This window comes from Electrophorus electricus, chromosome 6, assembly GCF_041902795.1.
Source record: "Electrophorus electricus isolate QZ-2024a chromosome 6, ASM4190279v1, whole genome shotgun sequence".
In the NCBI taxonomy this organism is placed as follows: domain Eukaryota; kingdom Metazoa; phylum Chordata; class Actinopteri; order Gymnotiformes; family Gymnotidae; genus Electrophorus; species Electrophorus electricus.
This window is the reverse complement of record NC_137502.1, coordinates 17,803,329-17,820,167: the sequence shown is the minus strand read 5'-3', so window position 1 is coordinate 17,820,167 and position 16,839 is coordinate 17,803,329. Positions and strand designations below refer to the sequence as shown.

Below are 16,839 nucleotides of genomic sequence, written 5' to 3'. Positions count from 1 at the left end.
AATGAGCTTGTATTTGCATGATGCAGCTGGATTGGCCTATAAAAAGGCTTAGGTGCTACATTTACACAAACACACTCAGCATTAAGGTTAGGGCTCCACATAAGAAGGTTATGAGACTGCTTATATGAAGCGCATGAAGGAGAGGGGTGGAGCCAGTCTAAATAGCAACTGAGAAGAAGCCAATCAACTGAGCCACATATGAACACACTCCCAATCCATGACAGAATAAAGTATTAGAGTCAACACCGTGATAATTGTTTTTATTTTTGGATTTGAACTCAGATTTTGGATTTTTTTTGTTGTTGTTGTTATTTTTTTGTTGTATTTTTCAATAGCAGGACTGCAACTAAGTCCTGTACAGAAGAACTGTAAACTAAATAGGTTTTGAAAAAAAGGATTATTGTATAATACATGAAAAAGAGTTCACAACTGGAATGTGTGAAAATATCATTTCAAATATTTTCAAACATTAGCATTAGGCATATCAAAAACAAATCACAGACAAAATATTGAACAAACATTTTTAAAATATAATTAATCATCATGTAAAATTCAGTTCATCATGGTTACTTTCCAAAAATACAGTGCAATGTATTACATGTCATAATGAACCGTGGAAGAGAGAGGTTAATTAACAAAACCAAAATTAATGTTAACATATACTTATGTGTAAATTATTTGAAATAAACTAGAAATGTTAGATACGTTTTAGCAATGGTATTTGTGTAGAGGTTCAGAGGTGTACAGGCATGCCTGACTTAATCTCTGATCTTGCCACACAGATGGGTCCATTTTAGTCCAATACCCTTTCTAACCCAGTATAAAGATGTGTGTGTGTGTTTAGGTAAAAGGGATCTCAGATAAATGTTTCACAGAGTACAAAATCATTTGTGCTTAATGGGTCTGATGAAGATATATATATATATATATATATATATATATATATATATATATATATATATATATATATATATATATATACAATATTATATATATAATTTGTGTGAATATTTGTTTTATGTATAAAAATACAATTTACAGCCACAACAGAATGAACTAGACAGTCTAGGAATAAAATATGTGCTGTACACATCAGATTTCACCTCTTCCTGTTATCACTGATTATAAAATATTTGTAAGCATGAGAGAGGCTTTGTGTGTTCTGTGTGTGTGTGTGTGTGTGTGTGTGTGTGTGTGTGTGTGTGTGTGTGTATGCATAGTGCGCATATCTTCTGCTCAGTGTTTTGATGCCTAAGCAGGTATGCAGTGGTTTGGTCTCCGGGACATGATGAATCCTCTGAGACAAACACATCTATATGAACCTTCTGTGTTCACACACTGACTGTTTACACACTTGGGAAAGGTCTGATCCTCACACTCATTCACATCTGTGGAAAAATGAAAACACACATACATGCACACACACACATAGACAAACATACACACAAAAACATTTTTACTACTGTAGTCTTTCTTAAAGATGTACTGCCATGAGTAGAAATAATCTTCTACATAAAAAGTAGTATGCACATTTACCTATACAAGCCATGGAGCTAATATCCAGCTGGTAGCCATCGTAGCAGTCACATGTATAACCTTCTCCTACACGGACACATCGGCCATGCTCACAGCCCCCCAGTATACCACACTCATCCTCCATCAGCCCTCCGACCGGCTCGTACTGTCCTGTCATATACACACACACAAGAACACACACCCACCCCCACACACCCCCACACCCCACAAAACACACATTATTGTCACACCTACATTCACTTAGATAAATGCAGACTTCAGTAGGTCCCAAAGTTTCAGTAGTTTGAGTAGGTTTGAGTTGTTTGATGCAAAGGTAAAGTAAGAAAATAAATACCAAAAATAGTATAAAATAAAGAAAATAATTCCAGTAGGAGTTCAAGTACATTTGTTGCTCAATACCTAATAAAAAGTAATAGATAGATAAATAGATAGATGGATAAAAATAGTCATGGTGGCTAGCTGTGTACAAACTTTCATAGATTCTCAGAGTTGCATCACTCGCCACTCGTCTGTCACCTCCCCTTCGTCTGTCTGTGAAGGGCAAGAAAGGGGCAGAAGCTCTCCATGGCTCCTCCTCTTCCTCCTCCTCAGGGAGAGGGGCTATGCTCAGGGGATGGCCCTCAGTGAGTGGGAGTCGGGGTCGTGCCCTGAAGGCGCGCTCACTGCGTGGGTCAGGCACTCCAAACTGAGGACCTGGATCCGTGTCATAGTGATCCTCCTCATAGTAGCGACTGGTGCTGGAGGGAAAACGTTGTCACTAATCAGTAATCCATAATCAATATTAAATACTGGCAAGAGCCCCACTCTGTACCTCAGGTCAGAAGACACAAAGGGAGGATATGAGCCCGGGGACTGCCCTCTCAGTCCAGACCTCTGGCCCGCTCCTCCTGTGGGGCTGTAGTCATCGTAGTCAATTGGTGAGTATTCAGGCCGGGCTGGCAGCATTTCAGGGTACACAGGGGCGTTGTAGGGTGGACGGTACTGCCCCCTTCTCCCAGGCAATGACGTAAAGCGTTCAGCATAACGGGGGGAATTAGGAGGGGGCCCCAGTGTACTGCACATAGTTTCATATGCCTCTGAGAAGAGCAAGAAATCAACAGCATTATCATCACCACATGCATACCGACAGCAGAAGGTAGCATATACACCCAGAACATAATATACATACTCTTATACACGTGTGTGTGTGGGGGGGAGGGGGGTCTGTGTGAGTGTGCATCTATGTGGGTGTGGGTGTATGTTTTCACCCTCATCTCTGCGTGGACACAGAGCACATTGGAGTCCCCAAGCTTCACCATATAGACAGCAGCACTTGACAAAGGACACCTGCACTCCCTGCAATAAGCTCTGACACACCAGATCAGCAGTGACATACTGCCAACAGAATGACAGATTTTCATCTGAGAGAGAGAGAAAGAGAGAAAGAGAGAGAAGAAAAAGAGAGGGTAAGAATCCCATCTGTGCATCTTTTACTATCCTATTACTGTAACATGTATCTTACATGTTGCAGTTTGGACCTTTGTCACGCAATCCTCATAATTCTGATTATAAAAGTTGCAACATTCACTTTTTTTTTTCCCTAAGCTTATTACTGTAAAATTCCTGAATCTTTTAATGCATGTTTTGGAATTATAAGTGTTATTTACAACAAAGCACTCAATATCAAATGAAAGGGTGAATTCAAACTAAAAGTAAAGGGGGGAGTGAAGCAAGAGAGAGAATGAAAGCAAATATTAATGTCACTCAAGTGTTCAAATAAGTGTGTGTGTGTGTGTGTGTGTGTGTGTCTTACCCTCTGTGAGGCTGGAAATGTTGATGCAGTGGCGCTGGGTGTCATCCAGCACTAGAGGGGCTTCACAAGTACAGTAATAGGAGCCCAGTGTGTTGACACACATCCCACCAGTGCATGTCTCCTCACTCTCACACTCATCATTATCTATACAGAGACAGAGGCAAAGAGGTAAAGAGGTAGACATGAAGAAAGAGAAGGAGAGACACAGAGGGTGGAAAACAAATTAAATCTGGACATCTAAACTATATTTTTGGTCATTAGTGGAGTTTTAAATGCATGTATGCAGGCTCTGACCGATGCACTCCAGTAAGGTAGTATCATAGTAGTGTCCACTGGGGCAGTAACAAGAGTAGCCAGGGATGTTGTTTACACACACACCGCCTTTACACACCTCCGGATCAAAGAGCTTACATTCATCCACATCTACAATGATGGCACAATACACAGATCAGAAACACAGGAACAGCCACAACAAGCACCATTATAAAGGAAACAGATAAGGCTTTGTGTTGGAAAAGTAGAGTACTATTTACATTGTAAAGAATGTGATATGTGTGCGTGTTTACCCTTGTAGCTGAAGGCTCCCACAGCAGAAGTCACATACCCCTGTCCACTTGGACACAAGGTTTGGAATTCCACTAGGTAGAATATAAAGAATAAATGAAAATTTAAGAAAAGGCAATAATGTTAACAACTAAACAAATAAAACAGTACAAGCAGTACCATAACATATACAATGGTCACTGTGTGTACATGCACGCGTGCGTGTGTATGTGTGTAGGATGTGCAAATGTATGTCTGTGGGTGTTTGCATGTTTGTAGGCTGTGCATGTGTGTGTGTGTGTGTGTGTGCGTGTGTGTGTGTGTGTGTGTGTGTGTGTGTGTGTGTGTGTGTGTGTGTGTGTGTGTGTATCTGTAGATTGTGCTTCATGCATGCATATGAGTGTGTGAGTGTGTTTGCAGGCTGTGCATGGGCGTAGGTGTGTTCCTCACTGGTGCCGAGCTCCGGGCAGGTCTGATAGAGACAGTGCAGGCCCCAGGCCTGACCTGCTGTGCAGCAGCACTCCTGTAGGCTGGTGTTGTGGGCCAGGATTCTGCAAGTGTCCAGCTGTTCCACGTTATAGTAGCACTCTCGCCCTTCGCCAGGGCGAGCAGGGGCCAGACGGGACGCAGCGCCTCGCCCAGCACTGGAACCAGCACGGGGGGTTGCAGGCAACATGCCTGGCTGAACTGGCATACATGCATGATGTGCCACAAACATTAGGTGCTCAGACTGGATGCTTGTCACATTCACATCTGCTCCAGGCTAAAAACAAATTTAGCATGATCCAATTCAGTATTAACAGGTACCTGCCTTTCTTGAGAAAGATAGGAACACTAGAGGGCAGTGGTGTACTGAAGGCAATAATGTATTGTGTTGATTGAGCATCCTTTTGTGTATGTAGTACCTGGACCAGCTCTGCTCACGCATTGTACTGTAACTGGATCAAATTCCTCCTGCTGACTGTCACACTCACACGTGAAAGAGCCCTCTACATTCCAGCAGCGTGCTGACCCACAAACACCCACCATTGTCTCACACTCATTAATGTCTGTAAAGAAAGAGTGGGGGATATTAGGGAATGAGAAGAGGAAAGAAAGAAAAACAGAATGAGAAAGAGCAAGCAAGGGGGAAAAAATTAGGTGCAACACTTTCTGCTGCTTATTTAATGCTGTATATACATTTAGAGTACTATGTATGCGCGCACGCGCACACGCGTGTGTGTGTGTGTGTGTGTGCAGGGTTTATGTGAGCCTAATAGCCAGTCTCATGACTGTAACATACCCACACAGGAACGGCCATCTCCTGTAGACTCGTAGCCCTGATCACAGATACACTGATATGTTCCAATCAGATTCTGACAGAAAGAATGCTTTCCGCAAACAGTTTCGTTTGCACATTCATTAATATCTATGAACCAGAGAAAGAGAGAGTGGCTAAAAAGAAATGGCAGTACAATTCAATGTGGTTATTAAAAAATACATTTAACCTTTGGAAGAATTATTATATGGCCCAAGTTAAAGGGGACCCATTATGCTCTTCTGTTTTTCCTTTCCTTTAGTGTTAGATAGCTTTTTGTACATGTAAACAGTCTGGAAAGTTACAAAGCCCAAAGTGCATGCCAGAAGGAGTAACTCTCTCCACAGAATCCACTTTTCTCTGTTGCCTGAAATGCCTCATTGGAATTCCTGCCTTTGCTCTTTGTTAAACGATGATGCATTATTGTCCACCACCCGGTAATCTCGGCATGCCCTCACACAAGTCCTGATGGCCTGGAAGTGTTTGTTCAGTTTTGTAGCTCTAACCATGTTGAGAAGACACTGTGTGTGAGGGGAATTCTCATTTGTATGCTCTGCCAAAAGTAGAACTATAAATTCATTTTCACCACTGAAATTTGTTTCTAGAATTTCCAATGAATTTTACTGTGTGCCCAGCACTTCACAGAGGACTACCTCAAAAACCATGTGCAGTTCAATGCTGGGTTTTTGCAGCTTACATCTGAAGAATGGGCCAGTTTCAACTTTGTATGGCCCAACAGGAGATTCAGGTTCACAACTTTTATGCATTATCATTTGTAGATGTTTATTTTGATGTTTAAAGCAAACAAAGTAGCTACTACAATTTTGCAGTGTGGAACTGTTGAGCTGTAATTGTAATGTGTTATAATGTGTTATAATGGTTTTACTAATCACTCCAGGCACACTTTACCCTTAAATTGTTTGGAAAGCTGTAATGATAACAAGCTGTAATTGTAACGAACCTGCTAATGACAGGAAGCAAGAACAAGTGAAGACATAAATTATTTATTACAAAACAAGTCCCCATCAGGGTCAAACAGTGTTTTCAGAGCAGGCAAAGGGCCGAGTCAAAAAACAGATGAGCTCACAAACTTAGTTAAGGCACAAAAGAGATTTCACAATGAGTGCAAACACAAAGGCGCCTTATAAAGGGTGCAGGTAATATCCTTCAGGTGTGTAATGAGGAGTGGCTTGTAATTAATAGGCCAGTGAGACAGAGCCTGGTAGAGGGCGTAGCAGGGGGTGTGACAGTAATGTTACAGTTCAATTCAATACTAATGGGACCGGTGTTTTTACATGTCATGTGTCATGCCAGAACAAAGTGGCCAAGCTGACCAATCAGAGCACACTGGGCTCACTGGTGGTGGGGGGGCTTAAAGACGCAAGAGCTCTAACAGGGGGTTTCAGACAGAGAGTGAACAGAGATGTACAGTATGAGAAAAATAATGTGTTTTGGAACAGTGAAGCATGTAAATCTATTCTGAATTTCTGAATTATGAATTAAGAAATTATAAATATTGAAAATGAGTATAAAAGTCCCCTTTAAAAAATTTTAATCTGAGAAATTCTTGAGAATTTGATCACCTTTACAATCTAGATAAATAATTTAATTAGACCTAGACTTCCTGTTTTTCCATGTAAACTGTAATATTTTGTTCTTTATGAATTAATAGCTCTGAATTCATCTTTATTTCTTTATGTTTCTATACATTTGCTTGAGTATACTTTAGCTTGTCAGATATATGTGGATTCCTGTATTTCTTTATTTCTGTATGCCCTTATACATTTGCTTGTGTAAACTTTAGCTTGTCAGATATATGTGGAGGGTAGCATTCTTCAAATACTTCACCATCATTACTGTGCAATGTTAATTATGTCTATTACCACTGTGCAATGATAAATATAATACAATGATAAATAGTTTATGAATACTAAAAATGAAATAAAGATTTAATTCCAAAAAATAGAAAGCATTCAAAAAACAATATATTTGTGTATGAACACATGTATGTAGATGGATGGATGGATGTATGCAGGCATGTGTGTGTTTGTGTGTTAGCTTACCCACACACTCTCCTGTTGTTGTAATGCTGTATCCAGGTTCACAGGAGATGAGGCAACGAAAGGAACCAATGGTGTTTTCGCAGCGCTGTGTGCCACACACAGCTCCATTCGAGTCAACACACTCATCTACATCTGACACACACACACACACACACACACACACACACACACAGGATGCAAAAATAAGTCAACTCCCAGGACCCATGATATGCAAGTGTGAAGCAGGTGAAGTGGGTTTTGTGTGTGTATGTGTGTTTTGTTATTTGTTTGTTTTTGTTTTTCTGTAGGGACAGTTTTCTTGTGAAGAACGTACGTTTTGTATTCTACACTAAACTAAAAGATTTAAGACATTTCAAAAAAGTAAAAGTTGTTGCACGTTGGTTTGTGTACGTCTCTGAGTATATGTGCGTCAGCTCACTAATACACTCTGGTAGATGTAATGCTGTATTTAGTTACATAGTTAAGGGAAAACCCACATGAAGATAGAAGCATAAGAGAAAGGTAGCACATATTTACCTAGGCAGGCATTTTTTTCGGGGTTGGTGGTGAACCCTGTTTTGCAGTGGCACTGGAAGGAGCCATCTGTGTTGTCACAGCGCCCATCCTGGCACACTCCCTCCTTGGCACACTCATCCACATCTGGGCATGAGAACACACACATTCACACATACCCATAGAACCATGACATTACCCCTATCATATGAGCTCAACTTTCTCTGCCAGGATCCTGAGGCTGTGCTCACCGTGTCACCTTATTTCCATCATAAATCACATGAACTTTAAAGACTAATCTCCTTTACAACTTCAGTATTGAATAATATATTAAAATATTAAAATAAACTTTTACAGAAATTAATCATCTTCAACAGTTTTGTACCAACAACCCATTAAAATTATAAAACACGAACATTAATGGGCTTTGATCAATATGATGGTTTATTCTAGAAGTATCTCTCGAACAGTTTGACAGCTTTGAGGCATCTTAAATTTGACAGCAAACTGAAGCCATGCTACACTCATGCTGTGGGATGATAAGAGTCATGGAACATGCCAAGCGCACTACCCAGACAGAAAGTGGCATTGGCGCTGGTCTGGAAGCCTTGTGCGCACACACACTTATATGAGCCCTCTGTATTCAAGCACTCTCCTTTAGGGAAGCAGAAATCTCCCTCCAAACACTCATTAATGTCTGTAAAACAAGAAAACAAACACGGAGTCAGAAACAGACATTACTCTCAAAAACTCAACAAGCAAACAAACAAACAAAACCCCAAAAAAGCATATACATTATTTCCTCAGCTTGTATTTTATGCATATTAAATATTATATATATATTAAATATTATATATATATATATATATATATATATATATATATATATATATATATATATATATATATATATATATATATATATATATATATAAATATAAAATATTATGTGTATATATATATATATATTAAATATTATGTGTATATATATATATATATATATATATATAAATAAAAACACATTTCAGGAGTTCCCAGAATGCTGTGTGGCTGACCTCTACACTGCCGACCAGGTCCAGCTGCACGGTAGCCTACAGAGCACTCACACCGATACGAGCCTTTAGTGTTCACACAAACACTGTGCAGCCCGCACATCCGAGGGCTCTCACACTCATCGATGTCTGAGCAGGGGTGGATAGGAAACAGCAGGTTATTCCTATATGCCACATGTACCAGAGTTTCACATTGTCATTCAGCAAACATTGCCTGATGGCCCAGAAGACTGAAAGCATAGCCAGCAAGCATAAGAAGCATGAGGTTAAAGAATTTAGTCTTAATGAAGAAAACCTGTGAAACATATTTAATTGTAATAGTAATTAGTATATGTATTAGTGAAATTATGCTGTTGTTTTGTCAGTGTGAGATAATGAAAACTTCCTGTTTAAAACAGCTGTTTGCTGTTTATGCTTTTCTGGTAAACAACAGTAACGGCAACAAGGAAAACTTTTGAGCCGTTTAATGTTGATCAGGCCTCCCAGGGCCATAGTGAATGAGGGGATTCTTAAACAGGCAGGCAATGAAGCCTGGGAGAGCACTCAATGCTGCCTGCCTGCCAGCAAGCTAGAATGTCTTACAAACAGATGTGCTGGAGCTGGCTGTCTCTCTGTTACACATAGACAGACAGACAGACACACACACACACACACATACACACACACACGTGCACCTTAGCACTGCATGTACAGGCCACATAATCTACCACTGCCATCCGCACTCCATCTGGAGAGCAAGCAAATGGAGACAGGGGACAGAAACATAGGGGACAGAAACACTTGGGACAAAGGACAGAAGCACAGGTGGCAGAAACAAGGGAGACAGGGGACAGAAACACAGGGGACAGAAACACAGGGAACAGAAACACAGGGGACAGAAACACAGGGGACAGAAACACAGGGGACAGAAACACAGGGGACAGAAACACAGGGGACAGAAACACTGTTGACAGGGGACAGAAACACAGGGGACAAAAACACTTGGGACAAAGGACAGAAGCACAGGTGGCAGAAACACTGTTGACAGGGGACAGAAACACAGGGGACAGAAACACAGGGGACAGGAGACAGAAACACAGGGGAAACACATGAGGTGTAAATCTAGTGCAGCAGTTAAGGAAGCGCATGTCTGCTCATGCTCACAGCTGTCAGGACACAGCTGCCCCCACAGCCCCTTTATGCCAGCTGAGCAGTGAAGAGCCTGCAGAATATTTATTTTTTTGAGAAATTAAGGCCATTACCCATACTGAAAAACTGAAGATTGACCTCCAGTCTTTTGGGCAGTTGTCCTCTGCTTCGTTTTCATTGCACGCAGTGGCAGTGAGTGCTACTAAAAGTCTGCTGTTAAAACTACAGCAGAGTGGCTGATGTGAATCAGTGTGGGAATGTACCTGTACACTGCTGGTTCTGCAAACGGTATCCATCCCTGCAACGTACACATTCATAAGAGCCGATGGAGTTCACACACTGCTGGCCAGGGCAACGGAGAAGGTCTTCACACTCATCAATGTCTGTCCCAAAGGGAAAAAAAATGCAATTCAAACTCAAAGTGTGATTGCAGTACTCGCTAGTGAAAGCTGACAATTTCTTTGTTGTCTCATGACTGTGTATGTCTGTGTGTATGTACGTATACGTCTGGCACTTGCCTGTGCAGGTGCTGGCCTGCAGTCGGAATCCTGAGTCACACACACACTTGTAGCTGCCAGGGGTGTTCTCACAGTGACCATTAGAGCAGGGTGTGGGCGTCTGAGTGCATTCGTCCACATCTGAAAACACACAGTCGGTTCACATACAAACCTGAAATACCTTTGGCATTCATGTGTATTGTGAATTTCTTTAAATATCACAATATTAAAATACACCAGATTTCTAAGAAGCAGCATCACAACATGCCACAAATCGCCAACCAGCAACTTCTGCCTGCAAGGAGAGACCCAAACAGGTTGGTACCTTGACACTGGCCATTAGTGATCTGAAAACCCAGGTTGCAGGACACACAACTGAAAGAGCCGACTGAGTTGACACACTCTTGCCCTGGACACCGAAGCTCATTCTCACACTCATCCACGTCTGAGCACAAGAAACAAGGACCTGAGCTCACGCATTAACAATGCATGCACATGCCATGCACAGTTCATTTGAAATATCCCTTAAACACATGCCAAGACCATTAAGGCTCTCCAATAATATGTAATTGCAGGGCTGATGTCATGCAGTGTGTACCCATGCATGTGTTGGCCTCCAGTCTGAAGCCAGGCCAGCAGACACAGCGGTAGCTGCCCTGAGTGTTCTCACAGTGGCTGTTAGTACAGACCGAGGGGCTCTGAACACACTCGTCCACGTCTGACATAATAATTCCATCACAAACACACTGTCAGGTTAATGGATTACACAACAGCACACTGAACAGCACTGTAAGGTCTTGTGAGACTTGTAGTTTTCTCTGGCCGCTGTTTACCTGTGCACTGTCCATTGCGAAATTTAAATCCAGGTCTGCAGGACACACACCTATATGACCCCGGGGTGTTTACGCACTCCTGACCTGGACACTGCAGAGAATCCTCACACTCGTTCACATCTTAAATGAGAGATAGCCACAAATTGGTAGCCTCAGTAACTAAAGTAACACAGACCACATTCAAGAGTATGAAAAAGCGATTGTCATTACATGACTGATGGCATACCTGCACAGGTGTTGCCTTGAAGTTTGTAGCCAAGCCTGCACACACACCTGTAGCTGCCCAGAGTATTCTCACAGTAGCCATTCGGGCAGAGCGGACGACCCTGGCGACATTCGTCGATATCTGACAGGGTGAGATCAGTCAAGAAACACAGAGCACACCTATTATAGAAAGAAACTAGTAGAAGATTCCTGACCACATGCTCTTTTAGTATGAATTGTTTTATTGATCTTTTTTTTTTTTTGCCAAGTCCAGTTTTAGTCACGGCCAAATCCCACCCACTATCTGGGCCTCCCCTATCACACGGTACCAACCTGGGCTGAGGGAGGGAAGGCTACACTTGACACCTAGCCATCTAGCTGGGGGGAGGGGGGGTTCAGTATGATTTTAACAAGACTGATGGTGAGGAAATGTGAATTCAACCAGACTAACTGCAGTAGATCAATCTTCAGAAGGGGCAGTAGCACAAGAAATATATTGCAGCAGGGATGTTTTTACCTGTGCATCTTCTGCTGACAATTGCAAACCCAGGTCTGCAGGACACACATCTGTACGAACCCGGTGTGTTTACACATTCCTGACCTGGGCACTGCAGAGTGTCATCACACTCATTCACATCTGAAACAGACATGCATAAACATGATTTTTTAAAATATATTAAATACTCTTAAAAACATCTTTTAGTGTGTCAGACAGGGCTTTGTAATTACATATAATGTGCTGAATGCCTTCAGAATGAACAAATACTGGGATAATCACACCTGTGCAAGAATTGCCCTGTATCCTGTATCCCACAGGACACACACACCTGTAGCTGCCAGGAATGTTCTCACAGCGACCATTAGAGCAGGGCGATGGGTTTTGACGACACTCATCCACATCTGTGTGAGACAAGAGAGCAACTGCACGTGCCACCTACACACTTCAGCAAACTTCACCAGTATTGCTGTGTTGACTGACACTGGGTTAGATTTGAATTCCCCTGATACTCAAGTTGTTTGAATCAGCCAAAACTGTGGGGTTACATTATTTGCAATTCTGTGATGTTCCTACTATGATGTTCTACTAGGATGAGACAAACATCTTTTGTTGATACTGCCATACTTGGAATCCATTTTTATAGGCTATTATGTTTTTCTATAGGTTATATGTCTGTAGCCTTAATTGTTCTTGGTTTCAGATCTATTTAAAATAGCTAATAAAAAGAAATGTTAAATTCATGATCAAATAATCATGTTTCCCATTTTGCAATTTCAGAAATGTAATAACAGGATACAGTGCGGCATATAATGAGTTAAATTCTGTACTCAGGCTAATTCTGAATTAGGGCACATGGGCAGTGATTACATGCGTAGTGTTTCTGTGCAGTGTGCTGCCAGGTCTGCAGTTTCACCTGTGCAGTGTCCATTGAGAAGGCCAAAGCCAGGTCTGCAGGATGAGCACCTGTATGCACCCTGAGTGTTCACACACTCCTGCCCTGGGCAGCGGAGCAGGTCATCACATTCATCGATGTCTGAAAAACACACACCACAACTCTGTCATAGTAGGTGCAATTCACCAGGATTATAGGATCTTTTTTTTTTTTTTTTTTTTTTTAATAAATGCATTTTTTTAAAAAACATCACATTTCTGAAGCATGACACCTACACACTGAACAATAATTTGAATCTTGGTAGACCAACAGTGCCTAAAAGCTATTTTATCAAACCTACTGTGAAGCATGCTGCGAGAAAAATAAATTATATCTATTATTTTAACATATATACACTTAAGCATGCTATAACCATTCAAAGAAAGGAATTAATCCACATTTTATTGGCTGGGATTAGGAAGAAAACCAGGGAAACTGAGCGAGATTACCTATGCAGGTGTTGTTTTGCAGTCTGTATCCAGTCCTGCAGATACACCTGAAACTTCCGTGTGTGTTCTCACACCGTCCGTTGGTGCATGGGTTGGGAAGCTGACGGCACTCGTCGATGTCTGTGAGATTGATCAAAGTGATTGCACAAAGGGACATTAAAACTATCAGCTCCGGGAGATGTTCATAGTGGGAAACAATTCAAAAGCTGATTAAAGGATTAAAAATGTCGATTTTTTCTATCTGTGTGCCAGGAAAAATGTTTTAAAAAGTTTAAACTAAAAGCAGTCTCAACTTTCTCATATAAGCAAGAGCAGTTTTAGTGCAGTGTGATGACCCACACCCATAACACAGTGTGGTGACCCACACTGACCTGAGCACTGGTTCTGCTGAGCGTTGCTCTGGTAGCCCAGGGGACACACACAGCGGAAGCTGCCCACAGTGTTCTCACACTTGCCAGCCAAACATGGCCTCAGTGTCAACACACACTCATTTATGTCTGTAAACACAAATATTTTATTTTGTTTTAAACGGCATCATTAAATCTCATACCTTATCTTAGTGTGACACATTATTTTGATACAATGATGAAGAAGCATGTGTCCTTAAATCTGACAGTGAGGGCATAAGAACTGCTAGTGGAACCATATGGCCATGTGACCTCTCAGGTCAAGTCGACTACTGTATAGTCCATTATCTGGCCAGCAAATATAAAGGCTACTGAAAAGAAAGGTGTCACAGCAAATTGTTAGGTGAGGTCAACATGAAAAGTGAGAAAGCAGAACCGAGACACTCTCATCGCTTTTTTGACTTACAGGAGCTCTGTAACATCCTTGGGAAGAAACAGTAAAGCCTAAAGGATGTAAATGGTTAAATGCCATTCAGGGATGCTTTAGGAACCTAGCTGCTAGGTTCACAGTCGCCACAGTCAAGTGACACTTTGGTGACATCTATAGACACTTTTTAAAAGTGGAAAAAAAAAAGTGCTAAAACTAAAGCACTGTGGAATTTGGAAAGGAACCACACTTGCACCTACCCATAGAAAACTTTAATATCCTAAAGGATATTGTACTTTATTTTATAATAGATTGTACTTTATTTTATAATAGATTATGAAATATATGTTGCAAGATGATTCATTACAATTTGCTTTAATGGATGTTGGACAACAGTTGGCTAAATAATTCAGGCTAAATAGAGATGCCAGTCAGTACACACTGTGTTGTGATCGATTTCCAGATGATCTTGCCCTACTTGGAATTGCCCCTCCTCTCTTGGAGTGAGGGAGAACATACTATACTTCTACTCCAATTCATTCATTTTATTTCTTTAATTTAATTAGTGTTGTCAGCTGAGGCTTGTCTCGAAACACGCAGATCATGTGCTATGTTATGCATCCTGAGACAGCTGATATCCAGATACACATGTAGCTCTGGTGATCTGTTTGATAATATTTGACAGCTGTGGTGCAGAAGCCCAGAGGAAGGTTCTGACCTTGGCAGTGGTCTGCCTGAGTATTGAGGATGAATCCAGGATTACACATGCATGCATGTCTCCCTCCAGCCACATCAATACAGCGACCTGGTCCGCAAATCTGGGGCCTAATTTCACACACGCGGTTACCTGTAACACACATGCACATGCACACATACAGTTTTATTCTACAAAAGCTGTATAAAGCCTATAGAATGTCAAATATTCATGAAATATTTTAGAACTGCAGTACAAACACAATACATGCTACATCCATATACCATGGGGATTATGGTATATTGATATAGCATGTTCTGTGTGCATACTGTATTAAAGGCCAAGGAAATGTATTAATAATATAAAGTATAAATATAACCACAATGGAGTCTGTTACTTTAAGATCTTTTCCAACTGACATTCCTTTCCCTATCCAATTAGAGTGGCAGCAATGCCAGACCACCACTCAACTGTGTCTCAATGCTTAGTCCAAGCATACATTCTTCTACTCTGAAGAAAGTCTGGCAGCACCTCACTGCCTTCCTGAATCAAAGCAGTGGTCGTGCGCTGGCTTGGAACCAGTGACGTTTCAGATCATGCCCACTTTTCTCTGCACAGGGGAGGCTTTGTACCCTAAACAGCTTGCAAATGTCTTGATTCTAGGTCATTTTAGAAGAACTCATGATCAGTTACCTCTGACTCAAACCCATGAGAGAGCTGATACTATCAAGGACACTGTTTGTAATTTTTTCTAAACTTGTAAATTAGAGAAAGAATACTGAAATTGAAAAATATACATAAACATAAAATATACTTAAAAATATACTTAAATATAAATTATACTTAAAACTATTACAAGTGTATTACTTCAAGAACAATGTGTTTGCACTGTCTATATGTCCTGATAACTTAAATAGAGAAAACAAGTCCTGTCCACGATAATCAACAACAGAAAATTCAACATGATCCAGATGTATTAGCCAACTGGGAAACTTCTCTACAAGAAAGTGCTCCCCCTGTCAATTATTTTCTGTGTGCATGCAGTATATAAAATGGTAGGCCATGTGTTACCCATGTCTTTGTGAGAGGGTTTGTAGATAAAGATTTGGAGGGTGTTAGATTGAACAGAAAGGGAGGACTCTTTCAGGACTGCTATGTTTTTTTTCAGACTGCTAAGTCTGGCATAAATTAGCAAGAACTGTAAAATCCATTACTGCAATTTTAAACCTACTCTAATCTAACACTGCAGTTGATGGAAGAAATAAAAGGAGGTGTGAGTCCAAAATGATTAAGTATGGCATAAGATTCATGATGTGAATAAACAAAAATTATAATTTTTATTATGATTATAAATCACACCTTCCTTTTTACCAGTTTTGTTAAATGATTGTCTTACCTGATCTTGGTGGAAGTGGGCGGGGTGTAGATGGAACTGGCAGGGGTCTGACTGGCTGTCTGTTAATAGATGGCCTGCCAGTTTGTGTCCTGATAATGGCTATTGCAGGGGAAAAAACAAAACAAAACATAAGCAAGCAAAAAGCAAACTTTCATGGAAGCATACAAAAATGTATAAATCTCTTAGAAAATAGGTTACAGGTGTTAATAATAAACACAATAAATACTGACGCAATTGATGTCTTGCTAATAGCCTCTTAATTGCTGGTTTCTAAATATGAATCGACAAGTTACACTGACTGTGGGATTGCCCAACCTTTCAACTCCATATCATTTTATTTATTTATTTATTTTTTCCTCACCATTTTACAGCATTGCTCTATTTAACTTCAGTAGATGAGCAGTACTTTGCATCTTGGCTACTATATGTGACAGACTTTAACTGTATGAAGAGACTTTAACTTCAACTCCATAGCAAGTTCCCATGCACTGCGAGATCTGGTTTTGTCCTTTGTTAGTTATGTTTTCTTCTTTTTGTGTGCATCATTGACAGGTCTTTGTTTGTGAACTGACCTTGAGTTTGTAAAAATTTAGATGAGGTATTATTATTATTATTATAAATTTTGTTACTACTACTACTACTACTACTACTACTACAAC

General features: G+C 40.7%; 1 protein-coding gene across 5 annotated transcripts in view; it reads right to left on the bottom strand.

Moving 5' to 3' along the window:
- Positions 1–245: 245 nt before the first annotated feature.
- ltbp4 (latent transforming growth factor beta binding protein 4) overlaps positions 246–16,839 on the bottom strand; it is a 45,629-nt gene continuing 29,035 nt past the window's right edge. For 3 of the 5 annotated variants that reach the window (XM_081715888.1, XM_081715890.1, XM_081715891.1), the window contains 28 exons: positions 16,181–16,279; positions 14,809–14,937; positions 13,688–13,813; positions 13,317–13,436; positions 12,850–12,969; positions 12,218–12,337; positions 11,955–12,074; positions 11,460–11,579; positions 11,234–11,353; positions 10,999–11,118; positions 10,726–10,845; positions 10,422–10,541; positions 10,167–10,286; positions 8,779–8,904; positions 8,283–8,420; positions 7,748–7,870; positions 7,232–7,363; positions 5,154–5,279; positions 4,777–4,920; positions 4,322–4,558; positions 3,895–3,966; positions 3,623–3,751; positions 3,329–3,472; positions 2,784–2,936; positions 2,348–2,612; positions 2,008–2,273; positions 1,537–1,686; positions 246–1,388 (listed from right to left, as the gene is read on the bottom strand). In XM_081715888.1, the coding sequence (XP_081572014.1) occupies positions 1,252–1,388; positions 1,537–1,686; positions 2,008–2,273; positions 2,348–2,612; positions 2,784–2,936; positions 3,329–3,472; positions 3,623–3,751; positions 3,895–3,966; positions 4,322–4,558; positions 4,777–4,920; positions 5,154–5,279; positions 7,232–7,363; positions 7,748–7,870; positions 8,283–8,420; positions 8,779–8,904; positions 10,167–10,286; positions 10,422–10,541; positions 10,726–10,845; positions 10,999–11,118; positions 11,234–11,353; positions 11,460–11,579; positions 11,955–12,074; positions 12,218–12,337; positions 12,850–12,969; positions 13,317–13,436; positions 13,688–13,813; positions 14,809–14,937; positions 16,181–16,279 (3,896 nt within the window). In that variant the 3' untranslated portion in view covers positions 246–1,251. The remainder of the gene's footprint in view (positions 1,389–1,536; positions 1,687–2,007; positions 2,274–2,347; positions 2,613–2,783; positions 2,937–3,328; positions 3,473–3,622; positions 3,752–3,894; positions 3,967–4,321; positions 4,559–4,776; positions 4,921–5,153; positions 5,280–7,231; positions 7,364–7,747; positions 7,871–8,282; positions 8,421–8,778; positions 8,905–10,166; positions 10,287–10,421; positions 10,542–10,725; positions 10,846–10,998; positions 11,119–11,233; positions 11,354–11,459; positions 11,580–11,954; positions 12,075–12,217; positions 12,338–12,849; positions 12,970–13,316; positions 13,437–13,687; positions 13,814–14,808; positions 14,938–16,180; positions 16,280–16,839) is intronic. The other 2 variants (XM_035525641.2, XM_081715889.1) reach the window with 2 other exon arrangements.